We start from the raw sequence: 27521 nt of genomic DNA, 5'->3' as shown, positions 1-27521 counted from the left end.
TTCTGGATAATGGGTTTTCCGGTCCAGTACCTGTACTGTGTTTTTAGATTTACAATTTAAAGAGTAAAACACTTTGAACAGAATAGAGAATCTGTGTATCGCTTTAGACTATATTTTGCATATTTTACCTTTAATAATTTACTCTATTCTGTAACTTTTGTTTGTTGGTATACCTTTTAGCTTTTGTCAGAAATAGGGAATCAGATTAATCACATTTCTGCAAGAGGCAGCCTAACCAGATGCAAACTTTTTATCATGTGACCTTTTTCACAGGAGATAACAGAAGACAATAATGTCTTATTTAACCCATATAGTAAGTATAGTAAGAAATGCATATAGTAGTATAGTAAGCAATGCACCATTTCGTATAAGCATATTTATACTTGGGACGAATCAGCTGCATAGTGCCCATAGTGGTATTAACAATTCTCATCTTGGAAATAGAATCAAGCTGATAAAATGCCCATGCCAATATAAACAATGTACTAATAGTCATGGAATGATTGTCTTATTTGGGCATTTATGCACAAAAATCACAGCAATTAAAGCAGATAAACAATATGGTTTACATTCACCTACCTATCCATCCTGACTAATTCCTGCGCTCCTGTGGGAGAAAAATGCATTAGTGTCAAAATATTGTTACACTGCTATATAGTTGTGTATATATGTGTATGTGTATTATGTATATAAATCCAGATGCTTGGTGCTTGAAATCAAATCAGGGCTAATTTATAGTTGGAACTGTGGCACTATGACATCATTTCAAATATCAAATCATCTCCCATTGTGTTGAGCAAAATATCCTTTGCTTTCATTAACCAAATTAGTCAAAGCTTCTCCTTCATACTATTGTATCAACACAAAATGCATTTTGGAGAACCTTCTGCAGGCTATGTAGAGTTATAGACTATGAGGATGGAGGGGGAATGTGAGTAGAGGAAGCGGAGTACATTGCTATGCCAGTGCCACAGAGGCAGGAAGTTATGATTGGCAGCCAAGATCTTTTAAAAGGTTTCACAGCTACAAATACTACATTTCAAAAATTGTGAAAAACAGAAAAAAGTAGGAATCAGTTTTAAATGAAATGATTGGTTTTGTACTTGTGGTTTTGATATATCCTTTTACATTGAACAGAAAAAAATGGCAAACTGAATGTTATTATTAATCTATTTTAGTGCAAACTTCCCCACACTAAGGTCTAACATTTGGTAAACAAAGATTATCAAACAGAATTCTCTTTGTGCAGTAACAGAGAGCAACTGTCTTTCTAATAAGACATGATTCTTCCAACTACATTAGTTTGACTTGGAAACTAGTATTTCCATTGATTCTCTTACAAAATATTTCAGTTCAGTCAACTATGCACCTCTGTGATGGTCTTTTGAGGGCATTTGGTTTATTCTCTGAGCTTTCAGTTACCATGACTACCATTTATCTATAAAAATGGATGCACAAAGAGGGAGCTGTTCTCATAACAAAATTTTAACAAAAATGAAACAGATGCTCTATCCAGTATTCCTACAACTTGTTTTCTAACAGTCACTTATTTGAGACTTGTTCTCTGTGATTTAATGCATTGATTTTTATGGATATGCTAATAGAATATCTCCTCATCTGAACACTTGGTCTCTCAACTCCCTCCTCTTTCATTTTTTATTCCAAAACAAAACATTCTCTGTTGTTTTTATTCCTTATTTTTTTATTAATACCCAAATGACTAAATTCTTCAGCCTAGTCACCCATTCATCTTATTCATGATCATCATACTATATCGTTATGTTCCTATAATCTGGCAACGGCCCTTCTCTAACTCCCCTAGTTGGAGTGGGATATAGTTAATTCTCAAAGCACCCAAAATTCTCTGCTTTGGCTCCAGTTGATGCAAATGGCTTGAAAGTGCACTACCTAAAACCCCAAGTACTGAAAAATTCAAATGTTTCCTATTGAAGTCAAAGGGTGTGGTTTCCAGCCAATGAAAAAAGCCACTTGTGTGATCAGCCCAAAGATACAGAGCCACCTATTAATGCCAAATTTGGTATTTCTGCTCTTGATTAAGTTTTACATGGCTCCTTCTTCTTGTCTCTTTGACACTTAGCTTTAAATATTTTATCTAAATGTACTTTGCATTTATTCTTATTATTGTAATGACCCCTGTTCTATTTGTTATTGGTTCTGCTGTACAGCACTGTGTACATAAGTAGCACTATATAAATAAAAATACACATACAAATACCTACATACATACTAGTCATGTGACTTTATTCTGTGTTATTTCTATTGATTTATTTGGTACAATACATCTTATACAATACTGTACAACAGTGAAATAATACTACGACATATAAGAAATGCAGACTAGTATGAATGTGGATACTACTTACGTCTGTGGCTGATTGCTCTCCTTTGTTTATAAACCAGGAATAATATGAGAGGCATACACAAAATTCCAATCACACAGGAAACTATAGCTAGTGCTGCTGCTGTGCTGCCTGGAACAACAATATCACATATTATATTGGCGAGATATTTATATATGTATATTTGGCCTATGGACAATGGTATATGTCATTTATCTACTTCTTTATTGTATACTGTATTTGTTTTTAGTAGCCATATGCATCCTTATGCAAATAGAATTGTACCTGAGAAGCATTCATGTCTGTCAGACTTGTTTTATCCCTGATCAGAAAATGTAAAAGCCGTCTGTCCATTTGGGCTCCTTGGCTGGTGGGCCCTGTCAACTAAGTAGAATAGGGACCAGTTCGTAAACAAAAATCTAAGAATCTCAGAATGTCTAGTCCCTCAATCAGGCTGGCCAGACCATATTACTCTCCACCCAAACATGTAGTGGTTTGTCCAAGCCTTGCCCCTCTTTAGTGAAGACAAACAGCTTTTACTGCTAGAGATTCAGGACTGTTGTGCTTTCCAGGATTGCCATTGTTATGGGGTTCCCTGTCTGTTGAGTAAATTTGCCAATATACCATTGAGACTCTTATCGAATATCTAAATTACAGTAGGACTATCAGCAGAAACACTAAAAAAAAGAAAAATTGCAGGTAGGTATGATAAGCGGTCATTGCAGTAAAGTAAAATTGTAAATGCAATGGAGGGAAATAATAGAGTAGAAACACATACTGTACATGTCATGGAGCAGAAACAAAATGTATAGTGAAAAGGTGCAGAGAAATATACAGGAAAAGAAGCTGAAATATGTATACGAAATGAAGTAAAACAGCGAAATAGTGTAACTGACATTTGCAGGCAGTGGAGCAATACATATAGAACTTGCACCAAAACGGTGTAGGAAGAAAAGCAGAAATGCATGGCAGAAGTAATGAGTGTGGAAAAGTTTTGAGAATAGCAGCTAAGTGTCTCTATAAGAAGCAGAAAGTAAATATATAAAATATCCTTACTGTTGTCACCTTCAGTGGGCGAGTGAAACATACAGGTATAAAGATTCAGGTCATCTAGAAAATAGTAAAAAATAGTAAAAATCTATCATGTGTTATTCATGGATTGAAAATACAGTAAATACAAAGGAAGGACTGACTTAGTGGTAAACTCACTGCATCCTCATTTCTGTGTTTCAAAATTATAGGCAAATGTAATAAACCTCATAACTGCAAATCACCAGTAAGATGATTTCCTAAATCAACTGCAATTTGCTATAAACTATAAAATGTGCGGTCCTTCTTCTACTTGTTGGCTGTAAAATAAATACTTTTGCGGGATTGACTGTTTTTGTTGAGCATATTTTTTCATTAAAGGGGACCTGTCACCCAGACATCAAAAGCTGTAAAATAAAAATCCTTTTCAAATTAAACATAAAAACCCCAAATCCTTTTTTAGCACATACATACCCCTTATAAAAGCATTTAAAATCCCAGCTGTCAATCATATATTGCCTGCCCTGCCCCTATTCCTTAGGCCTAGAGGCGGGGCAGACAATTTAACTTTCTAATCAGCACTCAGATTCCCCCTCCCTCCTAACCATCTAACTGCATATCCTGTGCACAGACATATGCATCAGGTCCCCCATTCTGGTACATAAACAAGATTTTGGGGTGATGCAAAGCTTGCCTTAATAACAGTGCCCACAAATGGAGCCTGCCTACTTGCTGTGATTATGTAATTACAAGACTGAAGGATTTCTATTGTTAAATAGTGTAAGTGAAGTTTATTTTGCTTGAAAAACACAATAGGAAATGATTTGGTATTATTTCTTAGGGTAACATGTCCACTTTAAATAGATACTGATACCAGAAATGAAACCTTTTTTACATCTATCAACATTGTCTTTGCATACTGTTTACATTACCTATGTGATCCCCCGTGTTCCACCAATTACTTACAGAAGCCCTATCAGTGAAAAACATGACTTATAGGTAACTCTTAATATGTTTTAATTTAATATTTTGAGAAGTAGTTTTTTAGTGTCAGTATCACTTAACTTTTTTTTTTACATTTCCCCTATTAGATTGTAACCTTTAAGGGCAAAGACTTGTTGTGCCCTGAAATTTTGTAAACAGTGCTGCAAACACCCTGCCGTGTGATAATGTGGCAAATATCCCTCAGTACTGCCCTTTCCTCCTCTGCTGTCAAAATTTACAACACAAGGAAACTCACATTCATTGGCAGGTGCCACTTTGTTAGACACCCCACAGCCAACAATATTTCTTACTTTATACCAGGCCAGCGCAACCCCTTTCATGAAAAAAAATTCCTGCGGTGCTTTCTATGCTGCACCGTCACCTTGATTAAAGCAGAAAATTTACTATAGTTTGCATGAGCTGCCCTGGGCAGTAAAACCAATTAATGGGAAAATGATACATGATAGTGATGGCACTCCTGATGGGCTGGTCCAGTTTTCACGGATGGAAAATTAGGCACCCCTCAGTGAATAACAAAGTGAATATGGCTATTTATGACAAGTATGATAATGTGTATATCTGTGCATGTTTCTGTGTAGTAAAATATAAATGCAATGGAAGCTATACTCCCAGGGAACCCTTTAAATTTCTGTTAACTTACTCCAAGATATTTTCTTTGCAACCAAAGAGCCTCAAAGGAACACAAAGAAAAAACATGGTGCCAGAGTTGAGCTTACCAGAGTACAGCACCATAACAGATGAGTGATTTACAAGAACACTTTTGTATAGAAAAGAGAAACCCAATATCGATCAAACTAGGCTGCCTGATAATTCTGATTATTTCAGAAATTCTTTGTGGCCTGCATATTTTAGAACCACACAACAGATATGCTGCACCTTCCTATGTACATGCTTGCCTGAAGACTGTGTAGTGAATTTGTAGCCCTTCATTTATTGCACAGTGTTTGATACAAGCATGCTGTTCCTCCTTATAATTCTTATAATTATATGTCAAATATTAAAGAAACTGATACAAGTACTTGCACATATAAAACCTACCAGTTTTCACTTGAAATTCTATATAACTGTAATGCCTGGTGTGATGCTTTTTACTGGCCTCTATCACATAGCAGCAGTAGCCACCACTGTCCTGCTGGGACACATTTGTGAGCGTTATTTGGAAAGCTCCATTATGCATACTGTGTGACAAATGCTCTTTGTGGAGGTGGTCTCGCTCAGTTGTGTTCTGTATGTGCCTCCTCTCAAGGCAGTTTGAGTTTTTGTCCTTACTGAAATGCCACAAAGAAAACAGGACATCGTGCTTATCAGCCACGTGGCCACTGACAGTGCATGTGAGGTTGACATTCTGACCTTCGGGGCAGGTAATATGTGAATACAGAGCCGAGACTGAAAATGCTGTTATTGCATCTGTAATGAAAAAAAAGAGGAGAGTGCAATGAGTATTGTTAATGTAACTGATGGTAAATAATACCAAAGATTTAGTCATATAAAACACAGGTAATATCATTCTGCAGGGGGTGTGGGTGACGCGGCTGGCGGGGGGCACCTTGGGGGGAGCGGTGGGCCTTGCACCCCGCAGTCCGACCCTGGATGGAGCTGCAGTTCCTTTTTATTTTTTCATCTGCCAATGCCCCATACGCTAGATAGAGATCCCCAACCAGTAGCTCATGAGCAACCAGTGGCCTCAAAGCAGGTGCTTATTTTTAAATTTCTGACTTTGAGGCAAGTTTTAGTTGCATAAAGACCCTTAGAACTTTTTTCATGCTTGTGCTGCTCCCAAACTTTTTTTTATACTTAAATGTTGCTCATGGGTAAAAAAGGTTGGGGCCCTCTGCGCTAGTAGACACGTTGCATCAGAGAGTAAAGGTTCACACCTACCACCATGCCATGTACCAAAAATCGCACAAAACAAAACTCTTTAATAAGTACATGTATAGCAAGCTTTAGATCACATATATTAATGACCTGCCCCTAAATGCCCTAAAAAAATATTATGTAGATATTGTTAAATAACAATATCGACTTATTTATATTAATTGTATTTTCTTTAATTCATTTTTTATTAATTTAAAATATATTTTTTTAGATAATGCAGAATTTTCAAGAAGGGCAAACAAAATGTGCTGAAAAATTCACTCTCGACTTATACTCAAGTCCTGGACCCTGCAGACCCCCTGTAAGCGATTCCCGCTGCCCCCGCCAACCTGACAGGCTGCTTTTTCACTAAACACTCTCCCGGGCAAAGAGTCTTTCTACCGTTCCCTGTCCGTGAGGCAGTCAGTAAAACTCAACTGACCTATAGGAAAAGTTGGTTTGGCAGGCAGGCTGGGCACAGTGATACACGTGCAGTTGGTCAGGGAATGATCTGTGAATGAATGATAGTGTAACGGCTATCCCTATGCTGATGCGCTGGTCTCAGGGCACCCATGGGCCCTGTGGATCTCGGCGCTAGATAAAGCGAGCTTGTTCTTGCATACTGGGTCGGACTGGTCCCAGCCACTCTACCGCCAGCCCACAATGCCCTCGGTCTTATTGGAAGCAGCAGGCCATGCAGACAGTGTCACTTACAGATCAGGCAGAATTCGGTTGTGCAGGGGACAAAGCACGGAGCAAAGTGATGCTATCTGTGGAATATTCTACACATGCACAGCACGGACAGTCTCTCCAAGGTACCAGTAATAGATTTATATCTATATAGAACGGTTCCCATTATATTTGATAATATAGATCCTAATTATAGTTGGTCATAATTGATTAAAGTTAAACACATATCATGTGTGTTTAACTTCAATCAATCAAGAATTACCTATAATTAGTACCTAAGTACAATATTTACCAGTATTAGCAATACTGATCAGGTATATCCATATCATGAGATCAGAGTTGCTAATACAGGTGAATACTGTTAATTATTATTAATTACTCTAATTTAAAGTTGAACACATTGTTAATACCAATTAAATTGATTATTGAAACTTGGCAGTAGCTGCTGCATTTCCCACCCTAGGCTTATACTCGAGTTAATACGTTTTTCCAATTTTCATAGGTAAATTTAGGTACCTCGGTTTATATTCGGATCGAGTATATATGGTAATTTACACATACTGATTTACTAAGATTCAGAGCCCATAACAATCTGAATTACTAACAATCATTCTATACGGAGTAAAAGTGGTTGCTTTGTGTAAAGGAACTGGGAAAAGAATGTTGAATGATAGTACATCAGCCCTTATGTGTAAATTAAGTTAAGGGATATTTGTTATTGGATTAAATGTGTCATTCACACTGCAATAAATAAAAATGCCCTGGTTAAGAAGCCTTGTGAGTTAGAGCTAGTTATTTCCTGTTTACCCACACCAGTTATCACATTATGCAGTGTCTGTGGTTTATCACAAGATCTTCTGTCAGAGATATCACAGTTTGCTACAAATGTAAAGGTGCAAGAGCAGATTTCAGTTTCATAGTATATAGAGCTACCAGCAGTATTCATATCTGCTTGACTGATGCTACTACAAGATGAAATGATCTGCTTGTTCATGCCTAGTAAAGGTGACTAAATACTAAACATACCCCTCACACTCTTTCTTGTACATGGCAATGTGGGAAAATACATAGGGGCTATACTGTGTGCTATAAGTACACAGTATACTGGTGTCAGATATACTGGTGCCAGTATCTCTTTAAGCACATGTATCTTGCTAAACTGCAAAATTTATATGGCATACTGACACCAGAAATTAATCATTTTTTTAAATCCATAAAACCATTGTTTTTCCATGCTATTTATAATTTTGCCATGAAGTATTTGCCATAAGTATTTTCCCAATGCTTTCACATTACCTATCTAATCCCCCGTGTTCCTCTGTGAGGGATCTGCCATAGTTGTGCAGCTGAAGTCTGTTAGCATTAGAAACTCAGGCTGGCAAAACAGTCAGGTTTAGTAACTACAAGTAACAATAACTTATAAAAGCAACCCTAAGGGGCAGATTCATCAAAGTACGATTGTGAACCCCGAAATGGGTAAAATCCGGATTAGATACGATAATTTCTGATGATCAGAAATGTCACGAAAATGCTTACGAAAAAACATAAGTGTCACAATATCGTATTGGCAATCCGAAAGTCAAGAAATTTCCGTATCTAAACGATCGTAAACGGCGAGAAAACCTTTCTGACTTTGATCCTTCAGTGCATGATTTTGGAAGCCTCCCATAGGAATCAATGGCACTCTGCAGCTCCAACCTGGCCCAAGGAAAGTCTCCCATAGGGCTCAATGGCACTCTGCAGCTCCAACCTGGCCCAAGGAAAGTCACGATAATGAAGCTTTAATGAATCCGAAACTTTCCTACTCGGCGCGACAATACGATTTTGTTGCGTAAAATTTGTTGCAAAGTACGAAAAAGTCGTGAAAAACCACAGAAAATACAGACAGTTCTATAAATTAGGAAAAATACTAAATTTTTGTATTCGGAATCATTCGTGTTTGATAAATGTGCCCCTAAAGGTGATAAATTACATGACATATAAGAAACTTTTGTGGGGGGCATTTACTAACATTCGGATTTTCGTGGTTTTAGAGTTTTTTGAAACCACGACTAAACTCATTTGCACAAAAAAGAAGAGTAGTTTTTTAGTGTTGATATCACTTTAAAGTGGTTGTTCACCTTCAATGTCCAAATCATTTTAAACCACCAACAATGCTCTCGGCATATTAGAAAATCCAATTTTCATAAAAAAGTAAATAATTAAAAGGGCCACTGTAAAAGCTATATAAGGAAACGTTAGAGACTTTAGGGGCATTCTCAATGTCTGTGCAGATGATATTATACCTGCATACTGCTCTAGTCACAGACATGACAACTTCCTGTTAACCACACATCACCTGGCCACAAGGTAAGGGTTTAGCTTATTAGACTTTCTGCAACCACCATTTTTTTTACTTTTCCATTCAAAATGAAAAATCTACACAAAAATGAAACTAGACAAATGTGACTATACCGCCAAGATTACATGTTACAGACTTCTATTGTGACACAAAACAGAGACTAAAAGATACAAGATGAGCAAAACAAGCAGATACTTATCACAAAAAAGAATAATACATGTTTTATCTGTAGGAAATGTATCTTGTATTTGTGGGAGCTACTGTCTGCCCGACCCCCCCTGCAGCTTCTCCTTTTGTTTTCTTCTGCTTTTGGCTCTGACACTCCATGACCACTGCCTGTATTTTCCTTCCTTTTTTGCTACCCAGCCTCTCTAAGTAGTAAGAGCTACATAAATAACAGTGAGTGTGACATTTTGCTTGCCTTTGCCAGGAAACATCCTGGAGTATGTGCCATATTTCATGAAGCTTGCAAAACCCTCTCTAAACTGCTCCATTTTTATACTTCCTCCCTACATATGCACCCACTCCTTTATAATGCTGCCTTTGCATATCATGAGGTTTCTACCACATCATTATCAAGTATCGTATGTTTAACGTTTTTCCCTTTTCAAATAGGATACAAGAACAATCCTCTCCTTAACCTTGTTGATTCTCTATTATAACACTCAATTTCCTCATAAAACTACATATTTTAAGATCTGTGATGTCTCTTTTGGTAATTTCTAGAGCAGTTTAGCTCTTGTTTAACAGATAATTTAGTCCATGTTTTAACACGTAATGTTTTAAATACTATTTCTGTGAAGGAAATCAGAAAGGAGAACTATATTTTAAATGTATTATAATCAGACATATGTAAAGTAAATATAATACCTCTCACTTTTTTCTGCTGATGCTTATTCCTGCATTCCTCACTTATTACCAGGCAACATTTATTGACAAATACCAGGCAACATTTATTGACAAATACCTTTCACTCTATTTAAAATGCCATCTTTTATTCAGATCTTTTTATCAGATTTGGCCTGTTTTATAGGGAGGTACCCTCTTGTTCTAAAATAGAGAGACCTTCTCACCTTCACTGTAGTTTGATTATGCTAAATGCCCCTTGTACATGTTTCATGGTGACTCTTGTACCCCAGGTACTGGTTTGCACCTAACTGCTCCCAAACTTTAAAATGTGTAGTTTTTACCTATTCTATTAGTTCTTAGTTTTAAAAAGTTTGTCATGTTTAAATTTGGAGGCATGATTTTTCAGTCGCATGGGGCTGCTATGCCTCTGATCTTAATCCATTGTCTGGCTTCTGACTTGCCCTTTTCTTGTTTACACACCTTTACTAATATAATCTACTGAAAAAAAATCATTTTTGTATCCCCTGGTATTCTGGTTTTAGCAACAATTATAGTATTTTGCTGCTGTCTGACATATATGCATTTGCATCACCCTGATTTTGAGTCTGTTTATACAGTATATCCTGCAGGCTTTTTCTTTGTCAGTATATTTAACCTGTCCAATAATAAAAGTTTTCTCTCTTTTTTCACCTTTGCTCACCGTTTTGACACAGATTTCTACATACTTAAAAGAATACTCTTACAACAAATCATGTTTTTTTCAAAACACATCAGTTAATAGATCAGTTAAACAAAATCCTACATTGAAATCTGTGTTTAAAAAACACAGATTTTTAAATCTAATTCACATGTGGCTAGCCATATTCTTCATTTCCCAGGCTGCCACAACCATGTGACCTGTTCTCTGATAAACTTCAGTCACACTTTACAGCTAAGCTGCAAGTAGGAGTGATATTACTTTGCAAATTATTTTGCCCATCACTAATCAGAATAGCACTCAATAGTAAGAAATCCAAGTCCGGCCTGCGATTTCTCCAGTTACATGGGAGTAGGAGAAACAATAGGTTATCTGAAAGCAGTTATAATGTTGAACGCTGGCTCTTTCTAAAAGCTCAGAATTAGGCACAATGCACTAAGATGGCTGCCTACGCACCAATATTACAACTAAAAAACTTATATAGGACTTTGTATAAGTTTGTCTCTGTGCTTTGTCCCAGCCCATATAACTCCAATATGTTTCTTCAGGCCTTTGCCTTGGAATCCATTAAGGGTCATAAAAATTTCCTATACTGAAACATTACAGACTTGTTGGCTGTACCATCTACCAAGCATGGAATATTGCATTACACTTTACAATTTTCCTCTGCTATGCTTATTCACCAAAATTATTAGTCGGGGCAACTCATATCTCTCACTTCTCCATTATTTACAAGAGATTTTTTTACAACACTCAAGTATTAATTAACTAGGCAATTTTACGTGTAACTCAAATTTCTCATCTCTGACCACTATGGCAGTAATCACATCACATGGATAGTAATCACACAAGGCCACACCAGTGGACAAGGCTCAGAATAACCTGATGGTGTCCACAACTTAGTTAAAATGCTTAAACTTCCTGTTGACTTGTAAGTGGTGCTCGGAGGATGCAGTGAGCTTCTGTAAATTCATGACCAAGGCTCTCAGTTGATGTCCATTTGCATTGTCCTACAGAGTTGTAAAGTAAAAACTGCTGTGTGACATTTCTGAATTATTGCCTATGAGGGGTATAACTTGGAGAGCAACCAAGTGAAAAACCATGCAGATTAGGCCAGAAAAGGCTAAAAGGAGCCAAAAGACTTCCACAATGCAAGTAATGCAGGGGAAACTTTGTAAAAGCGGACTACAAACATGCAACAATCATAGCACTGCCAAAATGAGAGGCTTTATCCTTCACGTAAAGGAGAAGGAAAGACACAAATGCCAGCAGGTGCCTAAATGTTAAGACACACCCAGTGATTGTATCCATTTACTTAATGTCCCAGGCTGGTGCTATTATTAGCAAAAGACTGTAATGGCCCAGGGCTCCTCCAGCGAGTATCTTCTTCCTGCTACTTCTGAGTGTCTCCTCTTCCTTCTTCTGTCTTCGTACAGTTAGCAAATGCGCAGTAGAATGAGAAGCAAAACTTTAACAAAAAAGAGATCATTTTCACTCTTCTGTGCATGTGCGGGCCTCGGGATTCAGAAGACAGAAGGAAGAGGAAACTAGAGCTGGGCGGTATGACCAAAAATTTATATCACGGTATTTTTCAAAATTATATCGGTGTCACTGTATTTGACGGTATTTTTTTTTTTAGGTATGCAGCTGTTCACAAAGAGATGTTCTCCACACTGCCCAGGTTTACTAACCTATATTATTTTTAAACATATCACCAGCAACGTTGGCCCCCCTTTGGGATGCTAAGGGTTACTACGCCAGCGGCAAACTGCATCTTTTAATACATTCCCCCATGTTAGAGTGTGGGGCCAGGCCAGTAAGGACAGTATATTCTTAACACCAATGATGCTCAGGCTGCTTCATTACAAGTCTGGGAACTATAGAAGTCACAGGTTACACTCTCCTGCCTTATACTGTACAGCGATACTGCCATCACTACTTACTTTAGCGGACAAAGCCCCGATAGAACTATAGCCACTTACAATGGAAATATTCAAAATCTCGTGCTTTGGTTTAGGATTCTATTCGCACTGCGCCGCTACTTCCGGGTGTGGGAGGAGCAGTCCCTCTGCAATACTGCTCCCCACAGCCAGCGCTCAAGCGTTCCTGTTCGTAACGGAACAGTAAAAGATTTTCTTCTCTAGGTCATGGGGCGCAACCCCGATCTCCAAACCGGTATGGGGGTATTTAAAAAATGAATATCAGTTTTTTTTAAAAAAACGGTATTCGGTTTATGGCGGTATACCGCCCAGCACTAGAGGAAACACTCGCTCTCAGCTACCCTGGTCTAGTGCGGTTTTCTCCTAACAGGAGCACCAGCCTGGGGTAAAAGGTAAACAATAACACTCCCTAGCGATTTTTACCTTTCCTTCTCCTTTAAGGAATATGAAGTGAGACATGGTGGGCTTTTCGTCTCCTTTTGGCCCTTCTCAAACTTACCTTGGTGGTTTTTAAGTTTGGTCTCTTTTAGTCATAGCTCAATACTAACTAGAAAATGAAGGAACAATGTCAAAACTTTGTGGAATTAATGATGCAAGCATCTTGTAAAGGTTCACAAGGAACTGTTGCAATCTGATCCATCAAACAGTAGCTGTACTAAGGGGCATGTTTCTGTAACTTGCACAACTATTCTAAACCACAACTGACCAGAAGACCTATTTCAGAATACTGGTGCATATGCATGCAGTTGCTTTCACAATAATGTGCTTATGCAATTACCGACACCAGCAGCAACTAGCACAACATTGTGCTTATTGGTTTCTTAGGATTTATTAAATTGCCACTGTATTTATCTTGTCATGAATTCTGGCGTATTATATATAAAACTGGAACAACATTTATCCTGGAAAGGTGTTTTGGGTGGGTAGATTACAGGAAATGACACTGCGTTTATCCTGCCATGTGCTCTGAGGTATTATACATGGCAAACAAACAAACAAAAAAATCACCCTCTGTATATGTAAGCAGTACAGTTAGGATGCAGATAAAGATAAATCCTGTATACTGATTCTATCAATATCAGGGAAGCATGGACCACTAAAGCCCTCCTCCCAAAAAAGGCCAGTTGCCATTCTGGTTCAATAAAATCCTAAAATAGTGATAGGTGTGAGATGTAAAACTGTTGGATTCAACTGGACTCATAGTACAGGTATAGGATCCATTATCCAGAAACCCATTATTCAGAAAGCTCTGGACAAAGGATGGCCATCTCTTTTAGTATAATTTCCTTTTATTCTCTAAAAATAAAACAGTACATTATACTTTATCCTAACTAAGATATAATTAATACTAATTAAAACCCCAGGTCCCAAGCATTCTGAATAACAGGTCGTGGACCAGTATGTTCGCCCAGAGTTTAGCTGCAGTTGACTCCTCAGTTTATGAAATATAGATAATGTATAACAGAGATGAAGAATTCCATGCTTTAGAGAAAGAGCACTACATATATTATATCAACACAGAAGTCCTTTGGAGCAATAAAACATCTCCCATCTCCCAACATTTGAAAAATGTAAAAAGGGACATAAAGAAATGCCGCAGTAAGTTCAGTGTCTAAAAGCCGTATATCAACAGGCTGCTATTATCCTAGTCCCCTAGGAGGAAGTGGGGGCCAGGTTTACAAGAAAGCTTTGGGGGCTTGACGACTGGCTCTCGTTCTGAAGTCGGTGAACAAGGCTTTACACGTAAAGAAGCCTTGGTCTGGATGACCAGATGTGCTCCCTAGATATCCACAATGCTTATCACCATGTACCTATTGTGGTCTGGGATCAGGAATTCTTCAGGTTTGTGGTAGGGAAGTGACACTTCCTATTGAAGTTCCTGCATTTCGGCTTGGCGATGGTCCCAAGGGATTTTTCCAAAATCCTGGTGGTGTTGATTGCATTGTTGTGTTGGAGGCATTGTTGTGTTGGCGGCATTGTTGTGTTGGCGGCATTGTTGTGTTGGCAGAAGATACAGATATTCCACTGTCCTGATGACCTCATTATCCTGGCTTCATCCAGGGAATGGTTAATCGAGCAACTGGAAAGGGCGATATGCTGTCTGCAGGCTTCTGTCAGTGTTTGAACTAACAGAAGAGCCAACTCCATTCTAGAGAGGATAGTCTACTTGGGAGCAACCATAGATTCTCATAGGGGTTGGATATCCTTGTTGGAACAGAGGCAGCAAGCAGTGCTTCTGACAGCAAGGAAACTGGGTTCCTTAGACAAGGTCACAGCTTTCAAGGTGATGAGGCTTCTAGGCATGATGGCTTTGGCCACAGGCTTAGTTCCTTTGGCCCACTGGCAGATGAGAGGGATCCAGTTTCTGTTTCTTCAGAAGTGTGATGGCATCTCCCAAGACTAGGGCATCACAGTGTCATCTCTAATGTTGGTGGCACTCCAGTGGTCTAGGACTCCTCAGCACCTAGCCTGAGTCGTCAAGCTAGTCTTACGCTTGGGCTATTCTGACCACTGACATGTCAGAAGCAGGTTGGGGTGCAAGGCCAATGGCTTGTTTCATCCTTAGATGTTAGAAACCAGAGCGATGGTGAAGGCCTGCCAGGTTTTCAGCTATCAGCTTTAGGGTTGCAGGCTAATGGTTCATTCAGACAACGGTTGCCTATATCAGAAAACTGGGAGGCACAGCCCTGTTTTGTGGAGAAGTCCTTCAGAATCTTTCAGCTATTTATATTCTGGGCAGCAAGAATCTGAGGGTGGATTTTCTGAGCAGGCATGGCCTGAGGAAGCATGAGTGAGAACTTCATGCACAGATATTTAGGAAATCCTGTGATAGATTTAATGGAAACATTGAACAACTCAAAGTGCAGGCTGTTTTACTCCAGGAGGCCAAATCAAAAGGCATTGGCCTTTTGCAAGAAATGGAGCCATCCTTTGTCTTATATCTTTCCTCCTCAGCCTCTGATCTGCAGAGTGATTCAGAACATCAGGGAACACAGGGCAGAGGTGATATGCATAGCTCCAGCTTGGCTGAGGCATTCTTGGTTCCCTCGGTTACTTCAAATGACGGTGGACATTCCATGGAGACTTCCTTGCTCAATGCCTCCCCTGTCCAGGGTGCATTTTTCACCTGAAGTCCATGTCTTCTACTGCTCTCAGCATTTGAAAAGTCCTCTGGTTTCTGCAGTTGGGCCTGGATAAAGGCCTGAGTATCTGTATGCTGAAGACCCAGGTTTTGGCTTTTCTGGCCTTCTTTGGTGTGCAATGGTCTTAGAATCCCCTGATTGGGTGTGCAATCGTCTTAGCATCCCCTTGCTTTCTTCAAAGCACCTATCAGGACCTTGCCTGCTAGGAGACCTTCATGTCACTTTGGCCTTGCCGATGGTTCTTCAGATTCTCGCCAGGTAAACTTTTCATCAAATCTTGGAGATGTCATTGTGGTTGAGAACCTAGAAAGTGGTATTTTTGGTAGCAATTAAATCAGTGAAAAGAGAGGGCGAGCTGCAGGACCTTGTGTATGATGACATTAGTCCAGTGTTTTTTCAAGACATTCAAGGCATTTCCAAGGAAGAACATCAAGATCTGCGGGCCTTGGATGTGGACGCTAATATAAGGTCCTACTGTGAAGCCAAACAACAGATAAGAAGATGTGATTGTCTGTTTATTTTTGCAGCTGGGAAAAACAAGGGGAAAGTAGTATCTTCTTGCACTATTTCCAACAGCATCAAGCTAGGGATCAGGAAGGCTTATTTGTCTCGGACCATTCAGGAGCCAATCAGTGTGAGAGTGCACTTAACCTGGGGGCAAGAGGTTTCATAGGTGGCTGAAGCGGGGACACCGTCAGAGGTAATTTGCAGGGTGGCCTTGTGGTCCTCACCAAAAAACCTGGCTCTTAACATAATCTGTTTCACTCCCGTCTGTATCCTCAACAGAGGAAAGGTAGCAACCCCAGTAGCAGTCCAGCGGCCTTCAACACTATTTATTTTGCTGCTGGTCTTTTCACTCCATTTCAGAGCACAGAGACCTGTAGTCTCTCCTATGAATACAGCACTGCCCAAGTTCAGCAGCAATGTATTAGTGAAGCCTTCTGCCCCCTACCAATTTCCAAACTTTAAAGAAGAAGGAAAGGTAAAAACTAAGTAAGCTTTATCAGAAAGGTCTATGTAAATACAGCCATAAGCACTGCAATGAGTCCTCTATCAGAAGAAACACAGGCTTTCTTATCTCCTTTTTTGGGAACATGTTCTTCGGTATCAGACTTCCTCTCTTTTAGGGCTCCTTCAGGTTTGGGGCACGAGTCTGCTCAGTTCTCATCTCTCTCCCCCTCGCTTTTCCTTCTTCATAAGAACTCACTTCCCCCACCCTTAGGAATAACTGCAGCAGGAAGCTACCGAGACCAAGCTAAAATGGCAGCTGCTATCAGAGGGAGCTTCTAGGGCTCTTTACTCGGGTATAGTACAGCTTTCTGCTGAATAAATATAGCGTTCTAGGTGGCACTAATGTGGCAAATCTATTGGCAGTAAAATGTCAAAATAACTTTCCTTCTCCTTTAACATCATTCAGGCATATAAATTAGGGAGCGCTGACGCATGCAGGCCACAACAAAGCACTGTACATACCAACACTGTACATACCATACTGTAACCTGCTACTAACCGGCCTCCCTAACTCCCATCTTTCCCCCCTACAGTCTATAATAAATACTGCTGCCAGATTTCTCCTCCTCTCATCCAGGAGAGTTCAGGCCCTTCCCCTGCTAAAGTCCTTATTGTGGCTTCCTATTAAACAAAGAATATCTTACAAACTCCTTCTCTTAACCTTCAAAGCCCTCCATTCCTCCGCTCCTCACTACATCTCTTCCCTTGTGTCTCCGTACGTTCCTGGCCGACTCCTTCGTTCCTCGCAGAGCAATCGTTTGGTTGCGCCCCCCACCACTACTGCTGTTTCCCGCCTTAAACCTTTCTGCCTTGCTACATTTGGAATGCCCTCCCTGATTTCCTCCGGAGAGAATCTTCCCCCAGTCTTTTTAAAACCAAACTAAAAGACTACCTTTTGGAGCACTCACCCAGCACCTGATCTGGGAACTGGCACTTATATTGTAATGTCACCCACTGTGACCTACAGCACTTATATTTGCCTATTTGTATCTGTAAGTTACCCTCCCATATAGATTGTAAGCTCTACGGGGCAGGGACCTCCATCCTCTTGTGTCTTTGACTCTTAACTTATTGCAACTGTATCTTGTATTTATTTGTATTTATTGTTATACTTTGTATTTATCTATTATCTTATTAACCCCCTGTTTGTATTAATGTATTCTACTGTACAGCGCTGCGTACATAAGTAGCGGTTTATAAATAAAAATATACATACATACATACATACATACACCTGCCCTATGGTAGACAGTAAGGACAGGGCTGGCCTACACTCTGCAACTTGTGCAGTTTTTTTTTCTCTAATGTCAGATGCAGAGCTCAAGCTCAGTGCTCTCTGCATTGCCCAGGATTGTTGTAAATGACCCCCTAAGATGAAGTATTTATAGTCTTATTCTTTATTGGGCTAGAGTTTTACTTTAATGACATTTTCTCATATTTAGCTGATTTACCCTGCAGGTCTGCAATTACCCTGTAAATGTTGTTATATTATTCCAATTCCTTTAGGGAAACCCTATCAAAGCTGGATCTAATGAAGCATAAAGGAGCTCCACATTACCTTAGCCGCATAAGATCGTACAGATCATCAGAAAATCATTTAGTTGCCTAAAATGGTATAAAAGCTCTAGCAGGAGCTGGTTGGAATTTGTGTATTTGGTTTCAGTAGCAAAATGTTCTCTGCGTTTCATCTATTATTCTAATAAAAATTCTTTAATTTTATCTACACTATTTTCTTCTAAGGATGAGACATAAACATCTCTCAGTAGTAGGACAATTCCCAGCATTCTTAAAATTATATTTGAGATGTTTAACTCTGAAAGCTCTGATTAGTGACACTAGTTTGCACAGACTGCCTTATATCAGTTGTATATTTCTCAGCTTGAAAAGCCTGCAGGTTTTGAACCAGCATTTTTTCTTGTCTGCCATATATTCTTAAAAACTTTATTTTGATGGAAGGTAAAGTGGAGCAGCCTCCTTAATTCGTAAATGTTCCCTTGTATTGTTAATTGAGTAGAGTTTGAGAGTGGGCAATTTCACATAAAAACAAAGTTAAAAAAAAAACCTTGTGCCACCACTGCAAATAAAACATTTAGCCAGAAAACTTCAGGGAAAAAAGTTACATTGTATGTTCTTACATTCTCTAAACCTGCAGGCTTCTTTGTCCATTGAAATTAATCCCTTGTTCAATGAAACAAATCCATGTGTTAACAGAAGTTGGCAAAAATTAAAACATGTTAATTACTGTTAAATGTTCATGTCAAGGGTGTGTATCATTTCCCATGACCTGCTGTAAATATAGCTTTGTATCTTGTCCCTCAAATCCTGGCTGACCTTCTAATTTCCTGTAGGCTGGAACAAGGTCATTACGATATGATAAACCAGGAGTAATTCCATGTAATGGCACTCATAGACGTGTTAGCTATGCTAGTGAAACATTTTTTACATACCCACTTTCATGATTCATTTTCCATATTAATTGTATAGCAGATTCATTTGTATTCAAAAGTATATTTTCAAAATATTTGTATTCAAATGTTCAAAAGTATGCTCTTTAGAAGTGTGTTGTGTAAGGGTTTTAAGGGATGATATGTAATCTCATAATAGCATCTTATTCTTTCACTAAAAGCACATAACATAATGTTTTATTAAACTCCACATCTTCCCTATAAATAAGCATCCCAATGCATGAATAAGCATAGCATGAATGATTTACACTGTTAAGAATGTTCAAATATGAATTGGGCTGTGCATATTTAGCCAGTGTTTAACAATGTGGACTCTAAAACTATTTAGAATTTTAACATGTCATGAACAGAACAAATCCTGATAATCTGAAATCACAAGGAAAGCTATGTGCAGAATAAGAAACCCATCTTTCTGCAGAACTCATCATAATAATAATAATAATGTCTGAATCACATCATATTTGAAAGAAAGAGGGAAGCCTACAAAACACTTTTGCAAACAACCGTCCACCATAGGCACCTTTGAACAACACTCCAAAATTAGGTATGTTAGTTTATGCTTGTGGCTGCCATATTGTTTTCACCAACATTAACCAGGCATCTTGCTTGCTATGTGCACGTGCTAGCAGGACTGGGTAAATCATGATGCAAACATGTGCCATGTGAAGTTTGCATCATCTTGGTATTTAGAGCCCAAGTTTGTATGAAAGTGCAGATTTTCTGACTTGCACAATGTGCATGTGTGTGCCAGACATAGTATGTGATGTAGCCAAAGACTTTGATGTACAGATCTGGCAATTCTGCAATAATGGCGCATAACTGATTAAACTGTTGGATGTACAGTTTAAATTGCAACCTAACACAGAGCAAAGATTCATAATTTGGGTATGCAAAAAAATCTGAACTTCTTATCTGTGTCATGGATGTTGAAACAGCAGTCCCAAAATATTAACATTTCACTATATCGTCATAATATATTCCACTTACAGACATCCCTCTGACTATAAACATTGACAATTATTAACATCTATTTATAAAGCACCAACCTATTCCGCAGCACTGTACAATAATCTTTCCTCTGAAGGCAACTTTGGCGATTTCGGTAAATTGCCGCGCATGCCATCCCACCGGCGATTTACATTCTAGCCGGTGGGATGGCACATTGGTGGGGATTAGTCGCCTGCTACAAGGGAGATTAGTCGTGTGGCGCCCATGCATGGTGGCTAGATATGCTTCATGACCTGTGCTTAAAGCACATTCAAAACAGAACCATGTATTTAAATAGTAATGTTAAGATTTTAAAAATGATTATAAAAATAAAAAAACAGTTTTATCAAAATACACAAGAGCCATAAATATCCTGTAAATAATATCACTATAAATAGTGCATAGTGATGTCATCAGTTATATTTGGCTTAGTGATGCAATTTCTGTCACATGACCCACCGAAACTTGTGTATTATAATAAATAATGTACCCTCTATTGTAAAATAGAAGGATATTAGAAGTCACCTCAAAGTTCCATGACCTGTATAAAGGCACTCGGCACATTATCCACTATATAATACACATGAGCCACGAATATCCTGTAAATTATATCCTTATAAAAAGTGCTTAGCAATGTCATTAGTTATAACTGGTGCTCACTTATAAAATATGTGACACAACTCAAATATGTGTACTAAAAAAATAATGTACCACTTGTGGGGATTTAGCTGGTAGCAGCCGGTAGCGGATGGTAATCTGGGCTTCACAGACGAGACAGACAACTCTGGTTTGCAACCAAAACGATCAGGCTCCTGCCTGTGCTTTATTTTCCACAGTAAAGCAGCATATATCACAACTTGGTATTTGCAAGTAAACAGTTCAAGAAAACATAAGTCTCACCAGACTGTAGTTTCAACAAACGGGATATCCAAATCCTCACTGCCAATGCCCGGCAGTCCTTTTCTGGCATCCCAGAATCAGGGGAGCTTGTCATCAGTCCAGCCTGCCCCTCTCAGTCTCTCTCAGAAACTGAACTATCTGGTCGCGACTCCCACTGCTCCCTCGCAGTGGCAGGTGGCACCCCCAGCTCCTCTAGGGGTTCCCAACACAGGCAGCGCTCCTGCACTGTGCCCTGCTCTGAGAGTGACCTTCAATTAGACCAGGCTCAACCTCCAAGTCTCTCAGCAAAAACTGACCCCTTGCTGCACACCCAGGCTCACCTTAAATGCTTCAGCTGTTGCCTAATTGGCTCCAGCATTCCCTAATTGGCTCCAGCATTTTCTAGCCATACTGCAGGGCACTAGCCTCTCCTGCCCTGGAGATTTAAAGGAGCCAGTACCTCAGCCTGGGCGCTATATACCTGCCATCCAACAGACAAGTCTCACTGAGACAAGCCTTTTTGTCACATACCTCCCCCCTCTGTTCGAGCCCGTGGGTTCGGACACTGATTCCCTGGTGGAAACACACCAAATAACGATATTTTCCATTGCCTCTCTCACACACTGTAGTAAAATATGCGAAAATTAGAAGCTACCGCAGCATTTGAAAACCTTTATAAAAGCACTCTGCTTGCAACCCCATAACTTTAAATGCTCATAGTACTCCTTGGTGACTTCTAATACAGGTATTTTTGTATTTTACAATAGGGGTGCATTGTTCCCTATAAAGATATTTCAGACTTGCAAACGCTTCTATCAGAAGTAAAAAATAATTGAACTTTTTCCTTACACTTAAACAAAATACAATTCTAATATATATATTTCTAAGAAAACCTTTAAATGTGAGCACTGAACAGTATGTTCAGAAAATAGCCACGCGACCAGAAAGCTTGAGAAGGATAAGACTGGTTATGTTGACAATTAGGAAATCAGAGTTGTGTTTAATGGCCATTCTTATAAAACAAAGGTTAAAAATCAAATAAATAAAAAGCAATTTACGCTGTACTACATTACAAAATGCATATCCACCTTTGTTCGACATAACCACTTCCTCCTTTACCTTTTTATGTCAGCAGCTAAATTTGTTACTGTGCACATATCTCTGCACTACTTTTGCTTCTGCTGCAACCACCTCACATACCATGAAGACATAAATAAGCAGTGCAGCCTGGCAGGTAGAGGTATCTTTAAAGGCTTCAGGGTGCCTTGAACAAAGTGAAGTACAGTGTTCAGTATTAATCAATGGATGGACCTCACTTTATTCATGCTCCTATTTCCATACTGAATGGCTCTGCCAGACTAAGGGAGGGTGGGAAAAAGAGTATATTTTTGGCAGTTTATGCACATATATGCAGATCTCACACTCTCCCCTTTACAATGTCAATACAACATTCAATCAATGTTCTTCAAATGTTTATTGTGCCTTTTACGTTCAAAAACCTTCTTATTTTCAGGCAATGTACATACAGGGTTTTTATTCAGTGCATACATACACAAACTACAAACAGTTCAAATTCTATGTTAAAGAGTTGCAATTACTCTTTTTATGATGTAGAATATATTGTGTCACACTGGGTATAAAATTTTTAAATGCACTGCAAATCAGGTTTATGTATTGACATTACTTTTCATGTGCACAAGGCATTTGTGTTGAGAAATACAATACAATACAGAAATATAAATATACCTAATAAATAACACTGATAATCTTGATAACTCTGTGCTTCCGATCTTGTGACACTTTGGGAAAAGCTATTTCCTGCACATGCACAATAATAAACCCATGCACAATAATGAATCCATGTACAATAATGAAGCCATGCAAAAAGCGAGGTTCATACAAAATTCAAAATGAAAGGACTTGACTGTGCTACACAGAGCCCTGACCCAGATGAACATTGGAATGATAACCCCAGGCCAGGAGCAATTCTGCACTCATCATTGCTGCACTCATCATGTGTACCTAATGCCAACTCCCCTCACCCTCGCACATTAATGTTTGTCATGTCTTAAAGTTAACAGGAGTGGCTTTTTACTGCCCCTGATATCCTGCCAGCCTTGCCATCTGAGGCAAGATTCTTAACTTACCTCATGGCAGGAGTGCCCCTGGTCCAGCCCTTACCCACCTCACAGATGCTCTTGTGGTTGATAGGAAATCACAGCAACACGTTCCAAAATCTTGAGAAAGGCATTCCCAGAAGAGTGAAGGCTGTTATAGCAGCAAAAGGGGTGACTAATTTTGTGTTAGTTCATCTTTCATTTCCAAAAAAAATGTAATATATGCTTTGTTTCATGAAAAAATAAACTTTCTAAATATAATCAATGAAAAATACTTTTCTGAAATGATCGAGTTCTTATATCTCCCTGTAATCAAACTGACTATTGCCATGCAGCTTTGAGTCAGTTAGTCTTGGCAAAGGCACACTCCAGTTTACTTCATAAACTTGGCAAAGCACCAAACGACTGCTGCCCGAGGTGCAAATCCCCCCAAGCGGACTTTCTCCACCTAATATGGAGCTGTCCCCCCATTGCACAGTTCTGGACCACAGTGATGAACACCATAGCAACAGAACTAGCGCTACCCAATGTGATCAATCGAACAACTTGTTTCCTAGGCACGGTGGAGGACATACTCCCCACCAATGCAGCCAGCGTAAGATTCAGATCCCTCATGTTCTCATTAACGCTGGCAAGAGCTCATTAACGCTGCCCTACCCCTCATAAAACGCACTTATGAGACTAGAGGGGCACAAGGGAAATTTGAAAAAATCTGGGGAATGTGGTGCGAGTCAAGCGGGCCTCCAACCAGCTAAAATGGGGCCATGCCCAAGTTAACACTAACGAACCAGGGTCATGTCAGCACCATAGTACCGCGCAACCAACCTGAAATTGTGAAAACAAAATGTACCAAACACCCAATTTACTTATGTAACCTGTTTTATTAAGTGTTGTATTTTTATTTTATTTTACTGTTATAAATAAAGAAAAATAAACCTGTAAAACACTCCAGAGTTCTTCATCTGTAAAATTCAGACTTGAGAGATTTCTGAGAGGGGGATATTAAACAACTTGATCATTTCAGACACAGTTCTGGAATTTGATTGATTATATTTAGAAAGTTCATTTTTTTCATAACGCTCTATAACATTTTTGAATTGTTCCCCTTTCAATATTGAACAGGCAGATGCCCAGATATTTTTGGCCAATAAGAGTAGTTTGTACTTGCATCACCATGTTAAAATTTAAAATCACGGATTATCAAAACTTCTAACTTTATGCATATGGAAGCTGCCTAAAATAGGCTTTTTCCATCTCATCTTATGGCCAGCAAAATATAAGGCTGGCAAAATCATCAGCATGCCATGCTATCTACCGCACATCCTTTATGTGTTCTGTTTGGTGAAATTCATGATTTTATAAGTGCTACATTTAAAAATACAAATAGCAATTAATTAATTAAATTTTTAAATTCTGCAAAGTTTCTAAAAGTCCAAGGTCCCTTATCCCTTTGGTTAGATGAGTTTGTTCTGGACTGCCTGCTTTATATATTTTTTTCTAAGCATCTAAGGTTACCATGGAAACTTCAGTCTTGATATTTAGGCAGAAATGCCAATGTTGATATTTAAAGAGACATGACTGTACGCATTTCTGTTAATATATTAGCTGCTTCTTCATAAAACATCAGACTAAACAGACTTCTGTCAAAGTCGGAAGCCTTACTTTTTCAATAGATGAAAAAATAAAGGAAAGAATAAATGTACTGTATTATAATAATAATAGCTTGCCCTGGGAATAATTATCTCATCTAATTCTAGCTGGAAATGTTGCACAGTCCTGTCAGTGAGAAAAGGCATTATTGCTTCTACAAGCTGTGCAAGCTGTGATTCTTAACAGGGGGAAAGCCAAAGTCAAAGTATTCAGTGCAATTTAAAGTCAAATGTGAAAAAAAACTGCTGCTACAATTTCTTTTAAAATAAAAGTTGCAGCTGGCCTTGTGGGGGAGGGGGGTAAATACTGTGTTTTGTATTACTTACAGTGACTAAATGAAAAAAGAAATACTATAAGGGCTCTGGCACACGGGGAGATTAGTCGCCCGCGACAAATCTCCCTGTTCGCGGGCGACTAATCTCCCCGGATTGCCATCCCACCGGCAAAAATGTAAGTCGCCGGTGGGATGGCACACGCTGCGCAGGCGCTTTCGGCAAATCGCCGAAAATGCCTCGCGAGGCAACTTCGGCGATTTGCTGAACAGGGAGATTTGTCGCGGCGACTAATCTCCCCGTGCGCCAGAGCCCTAAAACAATTTTAGGGGTTGCTGCTGCCTGAGGTGAGTTTTTCAACACGCCTCATGGTAGCAGAATCCCTGCTGCCAACAAGAACAATCAAGAGGATATATTTAACTGGAAAAGAAATGGGAAGTTTGCCAGAATTAAAGGGAAGGAGTCCCTGTTTGCAAAATCCACAAAACTGTTTAACAAATAGTTTGTATTGGTTTTTTTACAGATGTTATATATTTATTGGTTTTGTAAAAACAAAAACAATTTCAGGTCTAATCACCTACAGCAGACAAACATCATATTGGTTGCTACTGGTTACTGCTGCTGGGCAAATAATGTACATTTTATTACAAATGTATATGATTTAGTTGTGAGTTGCTTAACTTTTTTTCAACTGCATCCAGCACAGTCTTTCTGTGAGACCCTGACATTTCATTTAATGTAACGCCCAGCAATTTAAAGTGCACTATAGCCTATAGCATGGTTAAGTTGTTAGCAGTAAAAAAAAATGTTGGGCTGAGGCAGTACACTAATAAACCATTTAAATATCAATCTACAAGAAGAAATAATAGAAGCTATTTGTGAATAATAATTGTTAAGAATCAACTACAGTTTAGTTGACTTTTATATAATAGTGACAATTCCTCATTTAACATCTCCAGCTGTTCCAGCTAATACAGTAGCGTTGTATATGATGCAAATACAAAGCCACGATTAGCCTTTTGTTGCCAACCTGCCACTGCATTGTCCGACCTGTTGTGCTAATCGTGCCTAGATGCAAGGATATATCCAATATATAGAGATGGAAAAAAGGCACAGCACTCACTGTTTTTCTGTATATTTGGGTTCTGCTGCACCTTATGCAAATGGCTAGTCTTTCACTTATTAATATAGTAAATTAATAATAAACTGCCCCTACCCAGCATAACTGTGAAAATAAAGTAACAAGAGCTGACACAGAAAATTCACGAAGGTTCTTGGAACTTAAAACAAGGCATAATGTTCAGAGTTGCATTAAACACTATTTGTTCATAGCCTATACTCTAAAAGTTCTGAAACTGTGTTCCAAAATCCCATCATCCCCGGAACAGCTGATGTTCTGTGACAGATTTATCTTGCTACTACTGTATTCTGTGGCTTGGTAGCAGCATGTGATCAGCAAGAATTTATAATTATCAGCCCAGAAAATAATCCAGCAGCTGCATATACCAAAAATACCAGGCATTTGCCTACTTAGTTAACAATTACATGTAATTACTGGTGCAAAGCCATCTCCCCATGCTCAGAGCTCAGGTAGAATGCAGAGGAAACAGAAAATGCAACCACATAACAACCCAAATGAAGGGGCTGACATTTGTTTTACTAAACAGCTGCTGCATGGGCAAACAACTTAGTGAAATTGTCTTCCCCTGGGGCAGGAAGCACTATGTCACATCCAGCTGTTAGCAAGTCACTTGCAAATGTGAAGCCTAAAATACCAGAATCCAGGAATTGTGAAGCTTGATAAATTGTTTCACCCATCTGCAGCTATCCAGCTGAAGATGATTTGGGCTTTCGCATTTTTAAAGGGAAATATACCTACATTTACTATAATGTAAAATTGCAATAGTGTGCTATGTGTAACAGGAGGGTCATCTATTGTTCTGTCTGCATGAGGACTGAACTAAAATTACAGCAGTTTAACTTCAGTTTAATTTCTTGACATTTCTCTTCTCAGTTTTATTACACTGAGCAGGGAAACATCAGGTGGTGCTTCTAGTACAGGTATGGGACACATTATCCGGAAACCCAGTATCCAGAAAGTTCCGAATTACGGAAAGACTGTCTCCCATAAACTCCATTTTAAGCAAATAATTTTGATTTTTAAAAATTATTTCTTTTTTCTCTGAAATAATACAACAGTACCTTGTACTTGATACCAACTAAGATATACTT

At 38.9% G+C, this 27521-nt stretch overlaps 2 protein-coding genes across 2 annotated transcripts in view; one reads left to right on the top strand and one right to left on the bottom strand.

Moving 5' to 3' along the window:
• cdh23 (cadherin-related 23) overlaps positions 1–27521 on the top strand; it is a 465229-nt gene that overhangs the window by 370187 nt on the left and 67521 nt on the right. The gene's annotated exons all lie outside the window — the stretch shown is intronic.
• The window catches only part of vsir (V-set immunoregulatory receptor), a 37167-nt gene that overhangs the window by 3765 nt on the left and 5881 nt on the right, over positions 1–27521 (bottom strand). Inside the window, 4 exon segments of the mRNA NM_001011488.1 lie at positions 580–607; positions 2385–2492; positions 3417–3470; positions 5433–5801. Coding sequence (NP_001011488.1) covers positions 580–607; positions 2385–2492; positions 3417–3470; positions 5433–5801 — 559 coding nt within the window.

This window comes from Xenopus tropicalis, chromosome 7 (genome assembly GCF_000004195.4).
Source record: "Xenopus tropicalis strain Nigerian chromosome 7, UCB_Xtro_10.0, whole genome shotgun sequence".
Classification (NCBI taxonomy): domain Eukaryota; kingdom Metazoa; phylum Chordata; class Amphibia; order Anura; family Pipidae; genus Xenopus; species Xenopus tropicalis.
The sequence above is the reverse complement of the archived record's forward strand: the minus strand, read 5'-3'. Positions and strand labels throughout refer to the sequence as shown.